The 23,606-nt window shown below is 34.4% G+C and overlaps 2 protein-coding genes across 3 annotated transcripts; both read left to right on the forward strand.

Annotated features, from left to right (window-relative positions):
• The first annotated feature begins 925 nt into the window (after positions 1–925).
• On the forward strand, positions 926–4,430 carry LOC149927120 (retinal homeobox protein Rx2-like). Its single transcript, XM_090158942.1, has 3 exons — positions 926–1,124; positions 2,821–2,981; positions 4,098–4,430. The coding sequence occupies exons 1-3, from the start codon at positions 1,016–1,018 to the stop codon at positions 4,278–4,280; spliced, it is 453 nt and encodes a 150-aa protein (XP_090015068.1). The 5' UTR covers positions 926–1,015; the 3' UTR covers positions 4,281–4,430.
• A 6,695-nt stretch (positions 4,431–11,125) lies between these two features.
• Positions 11,126–23,429, forward strand: LOC149927121 (uncharacterized). 2 transcript variants are annotated; one of them, XM_090158730.1, is made up of 6 exons: positions 11,126–11,224; positions 12,679–13,151; positions 15,780–16,274; positions 17,568–17,861; positions 21,535–21,822; positions 22,971–23,429. In XM_090158730.1, the coding sequence occupies exons 1-6, from the start codon at positions 11,219–11,221 to the stop codon at positions 23,164–23,166; spliced, it is 1,752 nt and encodes a 583-aa protein (XP_090014856.1). In that variant the 5' UTR covers positions 11,126–11,218; the 3' UTR covers positions 23,167–23,429. The 2 variants fall into 2 exon arrangements, with proteins under 2 accessions (XP_090014856.1, XP_090014855.1); XM_090158729.1 differs by lacking the exon at positions 11,126–11,224 and having other exon boundaries at positions 12,506–13,151.
• The last annotated feature ends 177 nt before the right edge of the window (positions 23,430–23,606 follow it).

Genomic DNA, 23,606 nt, shown 5'->3' on the forward strand with positions numbered 1-23,606 from the left:
TCTACCGGTCAATAAATAAAGTTTTGAAAAAAAAATCATTATAAAATTTTTAGAAAATTAGAAATGTTATCTACGTCATACTTAAATCCTGAAAATTTTAAAACTCTTCCTATTATAGATTTTGAGAAAAATACGATGTCAAAGCAAAATCAGACACCCAGTATTTATTTAAAAAAAAAACCTCAACGAAATTACTATTTGAAAGTGTTTCGTTTTCGGTTAAAAAAAAGTAGGCAATTTTACACTTTCTATGAAACGAAATTTCTTTGAAAAATGAGCACCGGTAATATACATTTTATTTGTCAATTTTATCTTAATTTTCATTGGCTGCCATGCATAAAATTTTCATCTCAATATTATATTTACTTATTGAGTTTCGATGTTTTGGTTGAAAATAAATTAAACTAATGCACTATGCAACCATATTGGATTAAATTGCTGTAAAATTCTTGGTAATTTTAAATTGATATTACCATGAATCTTTCTATGATTTTAATGCAAATTTCCTGACTGAACCTTTTTTCAACACTGACACACTCGTCAAGCTCCGACTCGAACTCGCACTCGAACTGAGTGGTAGTAATATATTTCGTCTTAGCCATATTTAGCCACTAGGGGGCTCTGTGCTGAGAAATAAAACTAAATTGAGCAATAGCTCTGAAAATCTGTTCGGTGATAGTTTTTCCTAATTGACATATTTATTTTTATTAAATTACTTGTGATATTACCATATTAGATCGGCAAATTTATTAAATTAAAAAATATTAAAATAATCGATAAAATCTCTTAAATGAAGGCATTTTCTTATCTAAGAATTAATATATTTTAGTTTCGTAAGATATCTGAGTTACCGTATCTTTGCACTCACGTACGTTGTAAATTATAAATTTAGAAACAAGTGTTTTACGCATCTCGAGCAAAGGTTAATAAATTCGGGTATAAAAGAAATCACCAACGTCGGGAGCGATTTCATAACAAAGAATTATCGCCTTGATTAACACTAAAATTAATTAACATGAAAAGTACGTTTAGTTGGTCGCTTAAATTCGGCATAGACCGAATTTTAAATAATTATACCACGGGTAGCGAAGGATCTGCGAATGCAAATTTAGAAAATTCTAAAGGTAATAATAAAAATAGCAACAAAATAACCGGTTGCTTATCGTTCTGATCCGGCATTCCAAAATATGGCCAAACATTTTTTACGCTTTGGCGATCGCACGAATAACCCTCATTATTCGGAACCAGATTTTAAAAGACGCTACCTGATCCACTGGCGACATCTAGATGTACGTGACGGAATTAGCGGTTAAATCGATGACCTCGTTAATACCAGAATGGCCTTTGGCTAGGAAATATATTCCCCCCCCCCCGAATATTCGTGTTTATAAATTGGAATTTTAAATTTCCAGATTTTTTGGTCCGAATTCTACTAGTTTTTAAAGAATTTAATTGTCTTCCTTTAAAACACTGGTTTTCATCTAACATTAATTACGTGTTATCAAAAGTAGCGTAAGACCCAAAAGTGTGTCCGAACGGTATAGTAGTTAATGAGAGTTTGTCGCAAAGTAAAACAGGGAAACGAAGGGGGGGTCGGAAAATACGTCATCAAAATCGAGATACTCCAGCGCCGCCGAGTGAGGCGTTTTAGAACGTATGTAAATCGAAGAGAGAAAATAGCGCCAGACTATAGACTAAATATAGTTTTGCTAGTACAATTCCAACTAGTACGTTATGTAGTCTATAGTGTGACTAGGTCTCACTAAAAATTTTAATAAGAGCGAATATACAGCTGACACACTTTTGGGTCTTATGCTAATTTTGGTGTTATTAATTAATATAAATTACTTTTAAGTGGAGTAAAATATATTATAAATGGTTGTCTAACTCCCTAGGGCATAGACTCAGTGCCGGATTAAGGAATAGGCCTATGGGCCCCCACCAACAGAAAGTCGCACTACTGATGAAAATAATGGATTTTTCATCGGGAAATGCGAGTTTTGCGTTTTTATGCTTTCTTTACATAAGGCCCCACCAAAATCTGCCTAGGGCCCAACTTTCAGTAAATATGGTACTGCATAGACTAAAGAAATAACTTCACAGGAATGGACATGTTGGGGTTGGAATTTAAACCTTTCTGTCGCCTGCTAGTGTGTAGTATTTTTTAAATTCGTGGAATTGTTTATGGAGCACGTGCTCGAAATACGCGCGTTTGACGACGCACTATATTTTAACCATTTTTCGGTCTTTTCAAAATGTGCACATCCGCGAGTCACAGCCAGTCAAAAGGATGTTACAAAGAAAACGTGTAGTTAAAGACTTTGGGTGTATAATAAACTTGAATAAAAGTTGAAGGTAGAAACGGTAGCCGTAAGCCAACCTCTTAAATTCAACTGGTTTGTGGCAATGCAGGTTAAATACATAACTTGTCAAATGATAACTGATTAAACTTACAAGGAGACGACCCGCGGTGAAACGCACCGATTTTGTTCAAATTCGGGGGTTTGGTAGACCTTCATGTAACTTGAAACCCCTAAAGGGAAATGTCTCCATAGACAACCGTTTTGCCCTGGCAACCAAAAATGTTTTTGACCACACAAAATGGAAATTTTCCCCATTGAATATAACATGGGAATCTGACCAATTTTAAGGATATACCCCCTGTAAACATTTTAATCAATTTCGAACTTTTTCGTTATTTATTTATATTTTATATTTTTAGCATTTTCAAAAATTTAAAATTTTTACAGGGGGGTACGTTTTTGTTGTCGGGCTTAATCTCTCTATTAATAACGAATTTAATCAGTGTGCTTTCTTTAGAGAATGGCTACCAAATAAACAGTTCATCAAGGGGCAGGACCAGCTTCTCCGCTTGGCAGCTCAGCGAGTTGGAATCTGTGTTCAGATTGACGCATTATCCCGACATGTACTTGAGAGATCTGCTAGCTAACAAACTCCAAATTGAAGAAAGTCGGGTCCAGGTGAATCGATAATTGTTTGTTTTAGGACCAATTTTAATTGTAAACTAAGGTACATATCAATTTAATCCCACGATTACGTTTTTCCTTTGAGTAATTTTCCTAAATTTTAAACAAAATGTGGAACCTTACGTTTTTATTTCTGCCTATATGTTAAATAATTTTCTTATGTGACCATAATTGTTTGATGTACTTCAGACTAAGGCAATAATTAATTGGCATATTTTTAGCGCTAGCGGTGCTTATATTTTGGGATATGACGGTTTTTCTTTGTCACTCCACGTAGTTAGATCAATAATCATTTCGACCAGCTGATACACTTACGAAACATAGTTTATATACTTTTGGTATAAAATATTGTCATATACTTTTGGTATAAAAAATTGTCGATACCTACATATTTTATAAATTGCCCTCTAATTACCCTTCTAAATTCTGCCCACTGGTCACAAACAGGATCAAAATAATTCAAAACGTTGCCACATTTTTCTCTGAGATCTTAATAAAAATAAAACTCTTTCATGCGTTAAAATTATACCTTCTCGAGTTTACCTTAGCTTAGCAATGTCCATGTTTACTCTATGAAGTTTGTAAAAAAAAGGAGTTGGGGGTCATTCATAAATTAAGTAACGCAGTAAGGTGGGAGGGGAATTTAAACTAGCGTTATTTAATGCTACGTCGTTGAAATAATGTCAAATAATATTACTGTATGTATAGTAAACATGATTAACTAATTGTTTTGGGATACATTGTAGTATTTTAAAAATTCTGGTCATAATTTGGTATGATGTTAAGCCTTGGCTATAAGCGAACCGGGGTGAAGCGATTTCGCAAGTGTGAACCAGGAATTATCGTAGGTGGTCAAAACTGCAATTCAAACCGACCTAAACTGGGTTTTAAGCTCAAGTGTGACCGTGGCTTTAGTGTAAGGAGCTGTTGACTCGCGTGACATGAAGGGCTGGCTACCACCGTCCTACGCAGTGTAACCCGGCCACCTGAATTAATGGCTTTAAAAGCCGCTAGATGACTTGGGCCTAAGGTGGTGCCTTGGGTATTAGTCTAGCTGATAATTATAATAATATTTTAGACAACATAAGAACCAGCTTTTGATTTTTGTAGGTTTGGTTCCAAAACCGGCGAGCCAAGTACCGAAGATGCCGCAAACACAGTCAGTCGTGCGTTCCTCCAAGAAGTGATCAACTCAACGTTCTCGCGACTCCGCCCTCCTGCTTCGACCTAAATCCTTGGAGCGTTTACTTCGCCTCGTCCACGAACCCACTTAGCACCACTCCATCTTTTTAACTTCGAGAGCAAAGTTGTTTTTAAACTATAAATCATGGTAAATTGTTACAACATGGTCACTATCCAGATCAATGAAATTATTAATTGTAATAATTATTAAATCATTTTTAAAATTTCAAGAAGTTATTTCATTAACGTTAATATAATTTTCCGACCAGTTTTTTCGCAGTTGGGTTATTGATAGAATAATTTATATATATTTCAGAGATACAACTATGTTTTCTAAAATTTCTAACAAGCCATTTTTTTAATTACCTCTCTAGTTATTTAAAAAATCTTAAATTTAATGAATCAACTCAAAACCAAACATTGAGACAAATTTTAAATCCATTTTTATGTGACAGGCTTAACACGGGAATCCATACCTCTACTTTGAATGCTTATCGCGACAGATTTTCGTCTCGATGTGGCTGACGGTTTTTTTTACGTCACTATGTTAAAGGCCTAGGTTTTCTTCTGCCTGTCCCCCTTTAAATTAGGCCAACATGTTCAGCGGTTGGCCTACCACCAGGGTATTTGTGCTAGGCCTTTAACTTAAGAAACAACGTGAGAGGGGAGCACGCGCAGAGGGGATTTTTTTATCTCGTCTTTCATTCCAAGTAGAGATATCGATTCCCGCTTAGGATAAATGGATCGGGTAATTAGTTCATTTTGTTAAATAGGTAATAATTTAAAATCTGTTAAGATCAGATTTTTCCAATTTCCTAAAATATTATATAATAAATATTTAAAACTATGCTTTTTAAATCATACTTTAGCCATAGTTCTCAATATTTACAACACCTTATATTATTTTATTTTAAATTATTTATTACAGTGTCAACACTTCTAAATACGTATTTAGTAACAAATAGTTTTAATTTGTTTATTTGGCGGCCGATATACGAGTAAATTAGAAAACGATATTTCATGAAGGCTCTTACTCGTCTCTGGTTGGATATTATTTATTTGAACGCTACTTACTCCATCTGATGGTAGAAAACGTTACTAAACATTCTCAGGGCTTAACTTAAAAACTCGTTGACGTATGAAACAATTATCAACCCGATTTTGAAGTTCCCTCATACGCCCCTAAGTGAATTGGCGCTGTGTGTAACTTCCAGGAAACAACGATGAGCAATCCTCTTCGCCATTTTATTTCCGTTTGAGGCCAAGGCCTATTGAAAAGGAAAAATAACGCGCACGTAATGATAAATCGTTGAATCTTCACACAAAATTACAGCTACTTACTTTTCTTAAAGTACTTATTTTTAAATTTAAAATTTTTGTATTTAACGTAACATGGTATTAGTTCTGACAACAAAGAGTGATACATTACTATATTTTCCTGTATAGATAAAGTATTATGTTTGGTCTACGTATATAAAGTTTGAAGCTCCTTTAAAGGAATATAACCCACAACGCATTCTTTATAGAAGAGCGCCAACAGCGTGGAGAAACAGTACTGCCAGGCCAAAGCATTATCAGCCAATCAAAAAAGATCGAAATGTTGTCAGATTCATTTTATTTTGTTTGAGTTACAACTTAAATTGACAACTTTCGATATTCCGCCCAATGTGCCGCTAGGGAATTAATAGGAGCTAAAATTATTGTAGAGGAGGGTGAAAAAAATTATAGACGTTATATTCCTTCTAACGGTGGCTACTAACTGTTCAAACGGATCATAAAATCGATTCTAAACAGCCCTGTATTGCTGTGAAAAGTATCCCCGGGCTGGTTTCACTATTTTAATATTGCATATTAAAATATCGTACTATTTTAAAATAACAAATTAAAATATCGCACTATTTTAAAATAACAACTTAAAATATCGCACTATTTTACAATAACAAATTAAAATATCGCACTATTTTACAATAACAAATTAAAATATCGCACTATTTTACAATAACAAATTAAAATATCACACTATTTTACAATAACAAATTAAAATATCGCACTATTTTACAATAACAATTTAAAATATCGCTGTATTTTACAATACCAAATTAAAATATCGCACTATTTTACAATAACAAATTAAAATATAGCACTATTTTACAATAACAAATTAAAATATCGCACTATTTTACAATAACAAATTAAAATATCGCACTATTTTAATATAACAAATTAAAATATCGCACTATTTTACAATAACAAATTAAAATATCGCACTATTTTACAATAACAATTTAAAATATCGCACTATTTTACAATAACAAATTAAAATATCGCACTATTTTACAATAACAATTTAAAATATCGCACTATTTTACAATAACCAATTAAAATATCGCACTATTTTACAATAACCAATTAAAATATCGCACTATTTTACAATAACCAATTAAAATATCGCACTATTTTACAATAACAAATTAAAATATCGCACTATTTTAATATAACAAATTAAAATATCGCACTATTTTAATATAACAAATTAAAATGTCGCATTATTTTACAATAACAATTTAAAATGTCGCACTATTTTGATATTTCAAATTAAAAAATGTAAATATTTTAATATTGTAAATTAAAAAATGGAAATATTTTAATATTGTAAATTAAAAAATGGAAATATTTTAATATTGTAAATTAAATTATTGCATGGAAATTAAAATATTGAAATATTTTAACGTTGTAAATTAAAATATTGAAATATTTTAATGTTGTAAATTAAAATATTGAACTATTTTAATATTGTAAATTATTAAATTGTAATTATTATTATTGCTTTTTGGTATAATTGTAATAGTTAGAAATAGAACGCCTAGATAATTGATGGTTGTTGGTCGGCAACAGGGTATCAACTTTTGTTTGATTTTCCTGGTGTCCCTCTGTCGTGCGTTCGTGAAGATGCCAAACCCCAAAAATAACTATCCTCAATTCAACGGAGAATGGATTGATGAGTACCTGTTTTTCAAACCGTAACGAACCAACAGCGCCCGCAGCCCCTAACGGACAAACATCTCGATAGATTTTCACACTTTTACGATTTTGTTCCCAAACTAACGGCACGGAGCACTTGCCGTTGTAACGCTCTCTCGACCTTGACCGTTAGCAGATAACTAACATAACCCATAACCGTCGTAGCTCATAATTTTTACAACCTATAATTTTATTTTGTAATAATATCATAATATATAAGTATAAGAAAGGTCCCGTATAACCCATAACTGTCTGAACGCATAATTATTATGATGATATTAGTATCAATAATTTCCTCATAGGTATCTTAACACATAATTATCATAATCTATAGTTATAAATATTTACCGTATAGTCCATAAGAGTCTTAACTTATAATTATCATAGTCTAAAAGTATAAATAATTACCGTACAATCTATAACAGTCTTAACTCATAATCAATGAGTATAAATAATTACAGTATAAGCCACAATAGTGTTAGCTCATAATTATTATAATCTATAAGTAATAATTACCGCATAATCCATAAGAGTCTTAACTTATAATTATCATATTCTAAAAGTATAAATAATTACCGTACAATCCATAAAAGTCTTTACTCATAATCCATAAGTATAAACATAAGTCTATAATATTGTTCCTTAAGTTTGTCACTTTGGGAAATATTTGACTACGAGCTAGTAACGGAGTGAAGTCATCACAAGAAGAAAATCTCCCCCTAGCGAAGCGCTGTCAAAGGCTACGCGTGACGCTTTAGCAAGCGGACGCAAAACGGCGACGAAGCCCGTAATGCAGTCTGTCTTGTGAATAGCTCTCAGTAAAACGTTTGCATGTGAAGAATAGGAAGTGTCACACTTATGGAACAATATTATACACTTATGGTATAAATAATTACCGAATAATCCATTTTAGTGTTAGCTCATAATTATCATAATCTATAAATCAGTAAAAGGAAGTTTCGAAAGAGTTCTACACACCTGTTTAGCGATTTTAAATCTTTTGCTAAAACATAATTTGAATGTGACGGTGATTAATGGTTGAGTCCCTCAATTTATTTGATCAGCTAATTTTGCAAGAAAAAAAACTAATAAGGGAGAGATTTGTCATTTCAAATTTCTCCAGTTTTGAAAAAAACCCAAACTTTTGGAAACATATTTCCGGCGCTCGCTGGTAGCTAAACCAAATTTATTAACGCAAAATATTTAGCAAAACTTTGAAAATTGTTTATTTTGTTGAAAAACACCTCTATTCTGATCTTTTATAATAAACATTTAAAATTTCGCTGAAAATTAAAAAAATTTCAGATCATGAATTTTGGAGAGGTTTTTTTAGATGCTACAAACGGTTTTCGTCCAAATTATGCATAGCCCAATTTGGCTATAGCGATTCAAAACAACTCAGAGCTGGTTGTGCATTATAAGGCTATCGAAAATGTTATCATCTTTAGAAGTATCATAATTACATATTTTATAATAACTATTTGAAAAGTTTGTAATTTGAGATCTATGCGATATTTACGTTATATTTATGTGATATTTACGTGACATTTGTGATATTTACGTGACATTTGTGATATTTACGCGATATTAGTGATATTTACGTGATATGTGTGATATTTACGTGATATTTGTGATATTTACGTGACATTTGTCACTTGTGATATTTACGTGATATTTCTGATATTTACGTGATATTTGTGATATTTACGCGATATTTGTGATATTTACGTAATATTTGTGATATTTACGTGATATTTTTTATATTTACGTTATATTTGTGATATGTACTTTATATTTGTGATATTTACGTAATATTTAAGTGGTGTTTACGTGATATTTGTGATATTTACGTGATATTTACGTGATATTTATTGTGATATTTACGTGATATCTATTGTGATATTTACGTGATATTTATATTATATAGACTGATATTTATATTGTATATATATATATATATAAATTTGAACATTTCTACGTTCACCTTCTTCGAGGTTTCGAGTTATATCCTATTCGACTTATGAACAATTGCTGATACAGCGAGTCGGTCGCGTGCGCGTCTGGCATTGAGAGGAGGCATCGGCAGCCGCGAATAATAATCGTCGTGAATGTGGTCGAGTTTCTCGTGAGGAGGAAGTGAGTGACCCAGTTGGCGTTGAGGAAAAGAGCGCGAGAGGGGAGAGCCAACGCGGAACCGAAACCCATCCTGCATAATTCGCTAGCAGAGTTACAAAACATCTTAACTAACGAAGAATCAAGCTGAAAAATCCAATTTTTAAGATAATATAAAGAATCCGATTTTTTATCGTATTATTACCTCAAAATGTATTGTTCGTATGGGGAAATAAAGAATTAAATATAAATTAACTATTATTTTAGTACCTGCAAGTTTAATCGTATAAGAAATGCAGTCGAAATATAAGAGGCATATGATGAAATGTTTGGGAAACTCATACTTTTAATATCATTTAAAATCACTGTACTTTAGCAAGGTATTTTTACAATTTAATAAATATCTTGTGCTTGCCGAATTACTACGGTTTTAGTTGAATTAAAAGTACGGTTATTCCAACGTTTGGTCGTATATAACGCTAATTAAAGCTCTATTCACCGATTTAAAATTAAATTCATTATAAATAGCAAAATAGTTGTTTGATTTTCGATTATCGTCACAAGAAAAAAACATTTTAAATAATCGGAAAAATTAACTAGAAAATGTTCAGAGTTACCACAAAATGAGCATTAAGATAAAATTAAAGTTATGCAAAAATTTGATTTACAACTGAAAATTAGTGTTTCTATAAAATTAGACTTACCATTTAAAATTAGAGTTTTGATTAAATTAGACTTACAATCTAAAATTACAGTTGCAATTAAATTAGACTTACAATCTAAAATTACAGTTGCAATTAAATTAGACACAATCTAAAATTACAGTTGCAATTAAATTAGACAATCTAAAATTACAGTGGCAATTAAATTAGAATTGTTATTAACTTAGAGTTGCAATTGAATTAGAGTGGCAATTAAATTAGAGTTGCAATTGAATTAGAGTTTCAATTATATTAGAGTTGATATTAAATTAGAGTTGCAATTAAATTAGAGTTGCAATTAAATAAGAGTTGCAATTAAATTAGAGTTGCAATTAGATTAGAGTTGCAATAATTTAGAGTTGCAATTATATTAGAGTTGCAATTAAAAAATAAATTGCAATTTAATAACATTTGATTTTAATTAGGATTTACTTAAAAATTGAAGTTACTTAAAAATTAGAAGTGACCTTAAAATTAGAAGTGACGTTAAAATTAGAAATGACGTTAAAATTAGAAGTGACGTAAAAAATAAAGGTACTACCAAATTAGAAAGGACGAAAAATTTAGAGGTACGACCAAATTAGAAGTGACGAAAAAATTGGAGTTAGTACATTTTAAAACTCGGGCAGCGATTATAGGGAAAACTAGTTTCCGTTTTGACTGGGATGATCTTGGACGGGGCGGGGGGGGGCAATGTGATCCGTCGGCGGGAAACTGGAGTGAAAAGAGTGGGTACGTCATAGTAGCTCTTCTCTAGGTCAAGTAATTCGGCGAGCGAGCCCCGGGGAACACCATTCTGGTGGCGAAGACCACTCGACTCGGAACTGAGCCTCGGGAAACAGTTTCGACAAATTCTCTCCATTCCCCCCGCAGACATCTTCCCCACAAACCGGCGAATTTCGATATTTTTGTATTATAAATTTAACTTAATTTCATCCCACTTAATTTCGCAGTTTTTAAAAACTTTCTGAGTTTGCACCCACGCCGCTATATTAACCGTATCAAGGTCACGTACTTTTATTATATATAGAATTTGAACGTCCAAAAACGGGTCTTTATTTTGAATTTTGGCGTGGTTCTTTGTCTAACATCGCGGCGTCGGGTCAGCTCCGGTTTTGTATTTGTATTTCGGTCAGCTCCTCAAAGTAGCGGATTTTATTGTCTTTTCGCAATTGGTTTTTCTGATATTTGGAGTTTCAAGTCGGCGTCGTTACCATGAAGGTAAGTTGTCCGGTTTTTGGCTAACTGTTGGGTTTTTTTTTTGTTATAGTTACGGTGATAGGTTTACAAAGATCACGGGTTGGCGATATAGGATACGGTGTACCTTAAAATTTTCCAAGAGGAGCCCCAAATACAATCAAGGGGCCCATAAAAACATTAGAATTAGAGAAAACATTTGGGAGTTATCTTTGAAATTTCTCAAAATTCGATTGAAATTTATCCCACTAATAGGCGCTAGCATAAATTCTTCATGTCTTGTTCAACTTGATAAATGTTCCACGTGCTCTTTAATAGCTGAAAACTATTCGTGAGTTCTGAACCGTTAAGAGTACGGCCTAGGACTGAGCTGTAACGTCACGCAAAAGTTCTGGATAGTTCAGAACTTTTGTACGAATAGTTGCGATTCGTACGATTTGACGTACGCAGCCCGATGTGCGGACGAATTTTAGAGATTTCAACCTTGAGTTCCGGCCAGTACTTGCTCTTGAGCAGGTACCATTTAGAACGGTTCCGAACGGTTCAACAAGAGGTTCTTGTCTGCGAATAGTTTGCATTTGGGTAGTTCTAGAAATTTTTTTGCCGAATAGTGCGCATGGGGACTGTTGAACGGTTCAGAACTCACGAATAGTTTTCAGCTATTATTTTAGCGTAAAAGACTCGCGCATTTTTTTACATCATGGAGCACGCGCTAGATCGCTCGAGCCCATTTACGCTAAAATATCAAGACGCGCGTGGAACTTTTTTAACAAGTTGAATAAGATATAAATACAGTTTATGCTAGCGTCTATTACAAAAATTGAAATATTGATTTAAGAAGTAAAAAATTGCTCCTAAAATACACCTTAACTTATTAAATAAATAAACTAAAACTTCAAAATTGCAAAAACAAATTTTATTAAAAACATTTTACAAATATGATGGTTTTTAAATGTTTTTAATAAAACAATTTTTTAAAATTTTAAAGTTTTAGCTTAGCCTCTCTAATTTATTCTTTCGCTCTTGAAATAATAACGAAACAAACTTATTTCAGATTTCAAACTTCGGGGCAAAAACTCCGGTAGTCTAAGACCATTATTCTTTAATTGGGTTTAAAAATTAATCAATTAGTATTTTATTTAGACCAACCCTATAAAGAGCCGGGAACATAGCATTTAATTAAAATAACGATCTTTTTAGCGACCTATTAAACGGTTAAGTTTGTTCCTGTTATCAGCCTTACTAAACCCTGCGTCTGACTCGAAAAAATTGTCACATTTTTCATTGTTTTAATGTTCGCAGCGCGTCACGCTTAATAACCCTTTTTTTCTATCTTTAGTAAAAAAAAACAATTAAATTTAAATGTCCTATTGTGTTTAAAAATAGAGACCCACCCGTGACCCGGTATGATAATAAATTATCCCGAAGTCATTGTTTTAAACTGGATCCAATTTTTTTTTCGTTTGTACTTAAATCAGACGCTGCTAGGACTTTTGGTGTTGTCCACGTTTCACGTGGTCAGGTGCCAACCCGGACCTCCACGGATGAATTTCTTTGGTCCTCCGAACATCTTCGACCGACCCCCTCCGCCGCCGGAACTGGTCGAGCAAATCATCCGAAACCAACAACGACATCAATTGGCGCCTTTTTTGATGGGTAACGATATAGGGGGCTTCATGCCGCCACCGGGTGGTTTCATACCACCCCCTCTACCGCCTCCCGTCACGCAGAGTCCAGCCGTGAGTCCCCAAGTGCCGGCGCCACGGCCTTCCCTCGACGCCACCACCCGTAACCACAACCACAACCACAAAGTAATCCCTATCCATTTCGACAAGGTGGCTATTCGACCGGCGCCTTCGGAGGGTAACAAGGTGGTGATTCCCGCACCGCCTCATCTTAAACCCCACAAACACGACTTTTTCAAGAAGGAAGAAGCTGGTGACCGGAATAGGTAATTGATGTTCTCTTTTCAATTACTTATCTCAAATCAAGTCGTCTTGATCCGAGGGGCAGGTCACTTCTTTGATTAACGACGCACCCCTCAAAAGACTAAATCCGATTTAATCGTGATTATTTTGATTAAATTCAATTTAATCACGATTAAGTTGATTAAATCACGTTTAATCATGATTAGAATGTTTAAATCTGATTTAATCATGATTATATGATTAAAATTATTAAATCTGTTTAAAATGATTAAATCCCGATTAAAAAAATTATATCGTGATTAATATGATTAAATCATACTTTAGTTTTGATTTTAATGAAAAATTCTCGATTCGACCGATTATATTGATTAAATCGTGATTAAAATGATTAAATTTAAATAAAATGATTAAATCTAATTAAAAAGATTAGATCATGATTAGAATGATTAAATCTCGTTTAAATGATTAAATCCTGATTAAAAAGATTAGATCATGATTAGAATGATTAAATCTCGTTTAAATCGTGATTAGATTTTCTAATCTTGATTAGATTTTTTAATCACGATTACCCTGATTTAATCATTTTACTATGATTAAGACGCACCCAAAATGGAAGTGACCTGCCCCTCGTCTTGATCTGACATATCCTAATAGAACGATTTTAAAACGGCTTACAAGGAAACCCACATTTAGAGCGAATCACTGTCACTCACAAGGAGAGTACCCGAGGTGTTTATTTAGTTTATATTTAGTTCAAAGTCGGGCGTAATGTAGACCTATATGAGATATGAAATTTCCCAAAAGGAGACGTTGCACTACCCATTCGATTTGCCATGGCAACCAAAAATGTTTTTGACCACTTCCTTATTTTACCCAAAAATGTTCCAATTTAACCAAACTTGATGAAATTTACCTAAATGTGGTCCAATTTACCCATTTCGTGATTATCAATTTTTTTTTAAATTTTCGTGAAACCGAGAAAATTCCATGCTATTTTAATCAGCTAGGTTAATACCCAAGACACCACCTTAGGCCTAAGTCAGCAAGCGACTTTTGAAGCCCTTAATTCAGGTGGCCGGGTTATAATGCGTAGGAGGGTGGTGGCAAGCCCTGCATGCCACGCGTTCGAGCCAACAGCTCCCTACACTAACTATTACCGTTAACCTTAACAAGTTTTTATTTAAAGGCCTAGGTTTTTTTCTGCCTATCCCCATTTAAATTAGGCCAACATGTTCAGCGGTTGGCCTACCACCAGGGTATTTGTGCTCCACTAAGTTAATTTAAAGGGGGACAGGCAGAGAAAAACCTAGGTCTTTAAGTGATAAAAAACATTTTCAGTTGCCATGGCAAAACGAATGGTTAGTGCAACGTGTCCTTTTGTGAAATTTCATATTTACGTTACGCCCGACTTTGAACAAAATCGGCAATAAGCTTTGGTCCCATTCGTTCGAAAACGATTTAACATTGAGTCCCAATCGATCGAAAATACCCCAATTGTGCGGTTTACAGCCCAATTTTGCACGTTTATATTATTTTTTTATAGTACATCAAATTTCGTCCCGTTAGCCTTACTCGACGCAATTGCTACAAACTTAACCATTCACATTAAAAAATGAAATTGTTCGAATTATTGTATTCTTGATATAAATAAAAAGTTCAAAGCATAAATATATTTATAAAAGCGCGCCACCCTAGGGAAGTGAGAGACTAACCTAACCTAACCTAACCTAACCTTACCTTACAGTTAGTACACCTGTAGCAATTTTGTTTAGGTATAACGTTTTTTGCGTACCCTGCTATATCTCGGGGCAAAAGTAAAAAACAAAACAAAAGGTCCCAATGAACCGAATCCGCCTTTTGGGCTATATTTCGGAAACATAATTGAATTCGGTCGAATGGGATTTCGATCGAATGGGAATATACCCGGCAATAAACACCTCGGGTACTCTCCTTATTAGAGGTCCGGTTTGAGTACTTTTATGGCGCCAATTTCTATTTACTAAAGGGAATAAATAACAAAACCAAAATTACTTCTAGCTCTTTTTTTAAAGGATGTTTGTAGCAAAAACTATAAACAAAGTTCAAATTAGTAAAAGTTCAGCATACCAAAAAAACCCAAAATATTAATATTTTCGTGCTCTTTGGATAATGAACATTATTTCTTTTCCCATTTTTATAACGCCATCTTGTATCCGTCATAAGAAATTTTTCTTTAATCGTACGTGAAAGCTTAAGGAATAATTTAATTTGATTAATAGGAGTTTCTGTAAAATAAAACAATAAAAATATAGAACCATAAAATGTTTTTATCCGCGTCACGGGCGCCAGTTCTTTACTTGCACGCGGGTTTCAGATTCTACCTTCCAGTGACGTAGACAAAACATTATCACATGACCTCCCGTATTTCATAGAAACCCTTATTTAGTTCGTGCTAAATAAATTTGGATCTAATTGGAATTTTAGATAAATGATATTTCATCCCATATTTAATTTTCATAATGTATATTTTTCCCAACGAATTCAATTTTCTGTTAAAGGCCTAGGATTTCTTCTGCCTGTTTTCCCTTAAGTTTTCTTCCCGCCGCGCAAATATCCTGGTGGTAGGCCAACCGCAGTACACGTTTCTAATGAACTCTAAATCCTTTATTCAGGGTGATTTTTCCATCGGGCAAGATATCAGCGGTGGACACTCTAAAATCAGAACAGTTCCGGAACAAAATGATACAACAATCTAACTCGAAAGTGAAACCAGCCTTGCTGGTCATACCATTACCGCGCCCGAAGACGACCAAGAAAGAGCTGAAGAGGGTCGAAGAGCGGTTCTCGGCCACCGTCAAACCACCCGTCATCAGCCACATCAAGCTCCAGTTTGAAGAGAGGTCACCGACTTTCTCTCGCCCTATCCACAGGGACGAAGACCATCGGCAGGCTTTGTTCAACTTGGAGCGCGACCAACCCAGTAGACTGCGACCAACCGCGTCCTCTTCGGAGCAACGGAACCTGATACAACCCCCTCCGCCTTCATCGACCCATTCTGTCTACAAACCCAAATTCGAGTACGGATTCAAACCCATCGGATCATCCGAACTGCAGGACGATTACCGTTCATCGACCATTAACTCTGACGGAAGTGTCACTAGAAACAGGTAACAGAAAACATCAGGCTTCTGTCACAATACGCGGTATCGAATTATAGAAGTTTATTTTAAACCCGATCGAGTCCTTCATAAAATGGATGTCCGAGGCCTATTAACTCTGACGGAAGTGTCACTAGAAACAGGTAAAAGAAAACATCAGGCTTCTGTCACAATACGCGGTATCGAATTATAGAAGTTTATTTTAAACCCGATCGAGTCCTTCATAAAATGGATGTCCGAGGCCTATTAACTCTGACGGAAGTGTCACTAGAAACAGGTAACAGAAAACATCAGACTTCTGTCACAATACGCGGTATCGAATTATAGAAGTTTATTTTAAACCCGATCGAGTCATTCTTAAATTGGATGTCCGAGGCCTGTTTACTCCAATGTAAGTGGCGTTGGGACGGTAATCTTAAGGTTGTAGGTTCAATTCCTGTTCAAGGTGATATGCTTTTTCTCAGCCACTCTGGTAAATATTTGTTTCATGTTAGTTTATTGTGTCATACACATACATTTGCTAGGAATAAGTAACAGTTTTTCCCTATAACCCAAGACACCACCTTCGGCCCAAGGCATCTAGCGACCTTTAATTCAACTGGCCGGGTTACAATGCGAAGTGTGGTGCCTAAAATTGAAAAAAAAATTTCCACTGCGGAATTTGATAAATAGCCATTAGCTAAAACTAAAAACGATAAATAACTGAAAAATGTTTTTTTGAAACCTTTCAAATTTCCATGGAACATTCCTCGCGCAGGGGACATTTACTTCTGATTAGTAAAATTTGGTCAAATCAAAGTTTTTTTGAATTAATAATATCATAAGTAACATAATAACAATAAGTATGACACTTCCTATTGCTTTAATGCTAATTTTCTAACCGAACCTTTTTTCGGCACTGATACTCTCTTACCGTTTTGATTTTTCGTTTTTTAGTTGACACCCTGTATAACAACGTAGCTTTTTATAGACTATTTTTGAAATTTGAAAATAATATACTGCATTTTATTATACCTTACGTGCGCTGAAAAATCTTTTACAATTTTTGCCTGGTGATAGTTCTAATAACAAGTGAACGCTGTCTTCAACAAAATCCAAAAATAAACCACCTAAATAAAAATGATTTCATTCGGCTAAAGATCACCTTTCTTTCACACTTGGCCAACTGCTTAACCCAATTGGAAGCTTCCACAAATATTTAGCCTAAAAAGTCGCGTTTGTCCTTGGACTAGAATTCTAAAACTCTACAAATTCGGGACTGTGACCATAATAATCAACCCAATTTGTTGTTTCCTAAAATAGATATTCAACGTCGTCAGCGCCACGCCGTGAGAAAAGCCGGACTTACTCGTCCTTCTTCGGAAAACGTCCGGATCCAGCCAGAGGCTTCAGCCAACCCATTGCCGATTCCAACAACCGGTTCAAGGACGACACTGACCATTTCGCGGGCGAAGAGAGCGTCGAAGCGGGCTCGAACTTCTTGGGTATCACCACCATCCGAGAGAGCCCCACCAAGAAACCCGTCGTCACCATGACCTTCGACTGCAAAGGAGGCAAGGATCTGGGTTGGTGCGTCTTGGGAGATAGATATCCCAGGTAATTGTACCTCTAATTATTTTGCGTTCGTCTTTCATCTAGGATAGTTTTTGGGCGGGTAGAATTTGACCTCGAACCTTTTGGAGCTTTGTAAAATTGAATGTAATTTTATCTTGACATTAGTTAGAGTACGGTCACTTCGAATAAGCTAGAAAATCTATTTTACTTATTTGTTATAACTTATTAACTAGGCTAATGGCCCAGGCACCACCTTAAACTGAAATCATTAACCGACTTTTAATGCCAATAATTAAGATTCCCGGGTTATACTGCCTAAACAATACAATAACGTAAACTAGAAATGGATTCGTTTTGCTCTTTATTCAAATTAGGTGTAATTTGTGTAAATATAAAAGAAATTAGTTTTACGGTTTGAACTGGAGTCTGCTAAATGACTCATTTGCTACATCAAATTTGGTTGTTTAATTTAAAGAATATGGGACAAATCTATGAATAATCTAGCAATTACGTCTCCATAAATGGGTATCCAAATTTTAATTTCAGATTTAACTATTTTTGAAACAAAAAAGTTTTCGCATTTCTGCTAAAATATAATTTGGTTTAACATTGACGTCAAAAATTATCAACAGTTTACTCAACCTCGTTAAAACAAATTGAAATGTTAATTTACACAGAAAATTCATACGTTTACGGTTCAATTTGAAGAGTCGTTGGTTTCTTACCTAATATTTAGGATTCAAATTGCTACAAATTTTTAGATTAGCAACCCTGTTTTTCAGTAATGTGTAACATCGACTCTTATCACAAAACTATAAATGTTTCTTTGTACAAAAACATTTAGATTTTTTTACACAAATTTCGGAAAATTGTAAGGCTGTTGAATAACAATTAAGCATTAGACGTATACAAAATAAGATAATTTTTTAACCCACTCTACAAACCAAAGAGCCTTATGAACTCCATTACATTTAACCATATATTAAAAATTGGATGGCACAATTTGACAAGAGTTCCCTCAAATTTGTCGGTAGATCTGTTTTCTCCTATTGTCTGATAACGATTATATTAAGGTATTTAAATTGGTAAAATATATTATTTTATATCGTAAATACAATGTTTTTACGTCAAATTTACTAGACCATAAGAATCAAATTATAATTTGCGGTTTTAAGTCTTCCATCGTGGTATAAACATATTGTTATTGTCAATAACCACCGCGAATCTAAAAATTGGGACGAATTTCAAGCTTCAATCGCGTCAAAGTCAGAGACACATCCGTTTCGGCAGTCAAGGTGAGCCGAACGGAAATAAGAGGAAATGATGATTTCTTTCTCAATTTTCTTCAACCGGGGAGGGTTGATCTTTTTCATTTCCGGGAAACTCTTAACCTTCGAATAGAAATCTTGGCGACGCGAAATGCAAGCGGCGTAATGAGGAGGTAATGGACCGATTCTAATATTAACCCGAGTCTCTTTAATTGGTCTTGCCTCCTGATTGGCCGCAATGACACGCGCTGCTTGTTCTAAAGCGTCTCGAGCGATTTTAAAGAAAATGGATTATGACAAACCGGATGTACTATATTGGGCTACGACAATATTTTGGCGACCATAACTGGAGATTGAATTTGCATGTTGACCGAATGCCACAGAAATTTTAGTAATAAGAGATACTAAAACCACCGTTGGTAAAAGTTTAGTCAATTCCTCGTGCGTGAAATTGTATTAATATAAATTGTAAATTATAAATGCAAGCTATTTTAGAAACATATAATTTTAAACGTTTGATGTGTAAGTAAGTTTCGCGTAGTTTTACTAAAAATGTATCTAAATATTGAGTTTAAATTTGGAGGGTGGGGCTGAATAATAACTTATTCGGGAAATGATACGGTATGCATGGGAGGAGCTGTCTGAAATTTAGCTGGAATTTTTCAAATGTTTATGTGAGTCTTTAAATATACTTTAATCATAGAAAAATTAAAGAAACGACCACTATTGCATCATGGACAGTAAATTTTATTTATCCCCGCGTATCAATCAGCTTGAGAGACTCCCAGGGAGTCTTGCAATCTTGCAAGGTCGTTTGTACCACGTGATCTTAAAATTTCAAAATTGCAATCTACTGCGGTCGATATTGTCACGTAATTTTTGCGCTTTATATTTTAGTAATTTTTTATTTTGGTTTTTTAATTCAATAAAAACTATCAACTGATATTTAGTATATCATATTTAATCTATAAAAACGTGAAAAAATACCTTTTGGCGTAAAAATGTACTTCGTGTTTATCTTTTTTCTTTTTTCGAACAGTGTCGTCCACTCTTAGCGATACTTTTTTGTTCAAATAACCTTGGACGACTCCCTTAGTGTGATTGGTTTACGGGGGGCTAAAAACCAGGCTTTTTACCGATCCTCTAAAATCTACTATCCATGATTGCATAGTGAGATTTAATAATATTTTATTAAAAATAATTAGACAAGACTAGATTCGCTGTAGCATCATCAGGTGCGTTGTGAGATTAAAAAGCGCGGTTGCAATTTCCACAATATTGCTAAAAAACTATTCGGGCCATCAAATATGTTATAAGTTTTTTTATAGTCCAAACTTTGCAATGATTCCCTTAGATTAAGTTTTACATATTTGTCTATTTTGCAGATTAATTTACATTCGTCAAACAGTATAGAGTGGGTTGTTTTTTACATGTTCGGCTAACTCGGAGGACTAGGTTTTATCAGTTCTTATATCATTTTTGAATCTAGAATGTTGTTTGAACTTCAAAAATAGAATAACTCTATTTAATCAATAGGCGATACAATAAAGTCAATTAGGTCTTAACCAACTTGTTAAAATGGGAAAACAAAATCACGTGACAACCATATCACAGCCAACTTCGATGCGGTAACTCGTGTTCATAGTTGGACGTGTGGTCGTAAAGGAAAAATTATTCCTTCCAAATACTGCAGACAGCTAATTAATTTACACCTTTCTATTACAAAATGTTTTAAATAATAATAATAATAATAATTAGATAATTTAGATGAACCGCCATTAGCAAAATAAAATGAATAATAGTTCGTATTTCTTAGGATAGATGGCGCTGCAGTTCACACAAAGTCACGTGACTACCATATTATCAGCCCCCCTGGGCTTTATAGTTTCGCCTATTCCTATGCACATTTTCAAAGGAATAGAAAATAACAGATTTGGAGTTTTTTTCTAGGAAAAAAATCATAATTCAAAAAGTAGAATAATTTGAACCAATTTTTTTTGTACATAGAGACCAAAATATAGGTGGCGCTATTTTGTACAAGCCATGACTAAGTGGTTGTTTTTAGGTAGACAATGGCGGACATAATGCGCGGCAATGGCAGCGACCACGTTTTGGCTGGAGCGAAACAGTCTATTGTTACTTAGCAATTTAATTTGTTTTTTTCCAATTTTGAATTTACTAATTGGTTCTAAATCAGTTACGGTTTAACTGAACGCAGTGCCGGATTATGGACTAGGCCTACTAAGCAACAGAAGGCCCCCACCACTGATGAAATCAATGGATTTCTCTTCGGGACACGCGAGTTTTGCGTTTTTATACATAAGGCCCCACCAAAATCTGCCCAGGGCCCAACCTTCAGTAAATCCGGTACTGACTGGAAGGAAGAATGTGTAACTAACTTTTGGGAATCGTACTTACCATATCAACGTATTGTCCGTCTGTTGTAGGAGCGAAGTTGACCATATAGTTGACGAATGTGAAGAGGTCATCGAAGCCATGTACGTCGATGCGACGGAAGAATTCGCCAACAGTTCGTCAACGGCCAAGAAGAGAGGAGGGACGAGGACCAGCGGACCTTCATCAACCTGGTCCTGGTCCGATTACCAGGAGGAACCCCTGTGTCCGTCCAAACGGGACACCATCAGGCCAGCCTTCGCCAAGGACGTCAAGGGCAATTGGCACGTCGTCATCCAGACCGAGAAATACGTCCAGCAAGTTCCTACGATCATTTGCAGGTAGGCCACTCTATTCCGCTCAATTTCGGCTATTTTCAAGGTAGTATGAACTTCCAAGTTTATGGTGGCTCAACAAATTCTTAACCAGATTTAACAGTAACTTATTGGTGCTAGTTACGTTAAAAATTAATCCGTAACGCGTTTTAGAAGACGATTTTTAGTCTTATAAATATGAATAAGTTCGTGCTGCTTTGTTTGGATTTAATTGTGGTTTTCTGTAATTATTAGCGATAAATCTATCAGGATAATAATATTTATTGCGATTTTATTGATAATGTTGATAAGTAACGAAAAAATTTATTTAAAGAAATCTGAAAAATTAATTGTTCAATAATTTCATGTTTAATTTTGTCACATGAAAGAAAAACCCGTAACATGAATTACGAGGTTTTTGCTTTACAGAATGATTTAAATTCTACGATGAATTTTGATATCAGGGGAGAAAACTGTATTGTTTTATCACAAATATTCGCGAAGATATCAATTTTTCTACAATGCACGTGCATTCATATGCCGTATTTTTTTCCAAATATTTAAATCAATAGTTTAAAATATGCATGCTAAACATTTACGTGGGTTTTTCATTCCGAATCCTATTTGTGCTTTCAAATGAAATCGGTCTAATTTAAATTTAACCCGAATTTTAGCTATTTCAGATGATGCTTTAAAAACTGAGATTAGATAGTTAGTTTATTTTAAATATATATTTTAGTTATAAAAATTAAACTTTCGTTTATAAAACGTCTTATAAGCATCGTCTGAAAATGTGGCAAAGTAGTTCGATTTCTAAGTTTGTATTTGGCGCGAATATCTCCGGATTGGTTCGAAATACGACTTTGTTCAATTATTGGTTGTTGCTTTCGGGGGCGGAGCTGGGTAAGTTTCGTAACCTTAGTTTACAAATGTGACAAATGTCGTTACTCTATCCTTAATATAGACCAAGTTACGAGGTTTTTAAACTAAGGTAACTTATTTGAATTGACGTCACACTCAATAGTGAAAAGCGCCTCTAGCGAGAAAAAATTTGCAACTTAAAAACGGATAAGCCTCGGCACGGTTCTGGCACGAACTCACTAATGACGTAGTCTACCAAAAATGTGTGGCCATTAGAATCGTAGATATTTACATTTGAATTTTTCGTTACACAGAAATGCGGATGGCCCATGCAAACATATGTCCAGTTGCGGAGTAAGATCCAAGTGCGTCCAAAAGTATTCACACAGGCTGTTGGTCAGTATTGACCCTTCGAAACCGCAAGAATGCCCCAGTATGAGGCTCTACAAGTTTCCATCGAACTGTGTATGTCATACCGTCGCCTCCAACAACGACGACGATGGCTACTGAACAACATTAAAATAATAACATTCATCTTCTGAATTAGTGATAAAGAACTTTCTAGATTGACGTATTAATACGTCATTTATAAGGACCAATTAACGTAACATTAAGGCTATAAACGTCCCTCTGAAAGCACTTTATGGTTAGTGAAAAGATACTGACATTCACATACAATTGTCTCAACATAAGGATTTTAACTCTAATAGGTTCAAACCAAATTTATTTATTTATTTATAAATGCATTCTGCAGCACTTTACTGATGTAAATTCTGTTTTACGGGCGATAACTTGGTTTTTATGTTACTCATCGTTTTTTGTAAATAAAATTTTAGAACTTTTCAAAATAATTTAGTTTACTTTCCTCCTCGGTAGATGGCGAATGCATCTCCGTAAATCGATCGTAGCTCTCCATTTCGCGAGTCCGCTCGTAGATGTCGCCTTACTCG

The sequence above is a fragment of the Leiobunum rupestre genome, chromosome 9 (assembly GCF_980474605.1).
Source record: "Leiobunum rupestre chromosome 9, qqLeiRupe1.1.hap1, whole genome shotgun sequence".
Taxonomy (NCBI): Eukaryota; Metazoa; Arthropoda; class Arachnida; order Opiliones; family Sclerosomatidae; genus Leiobunum; species Leiobunum rupestre.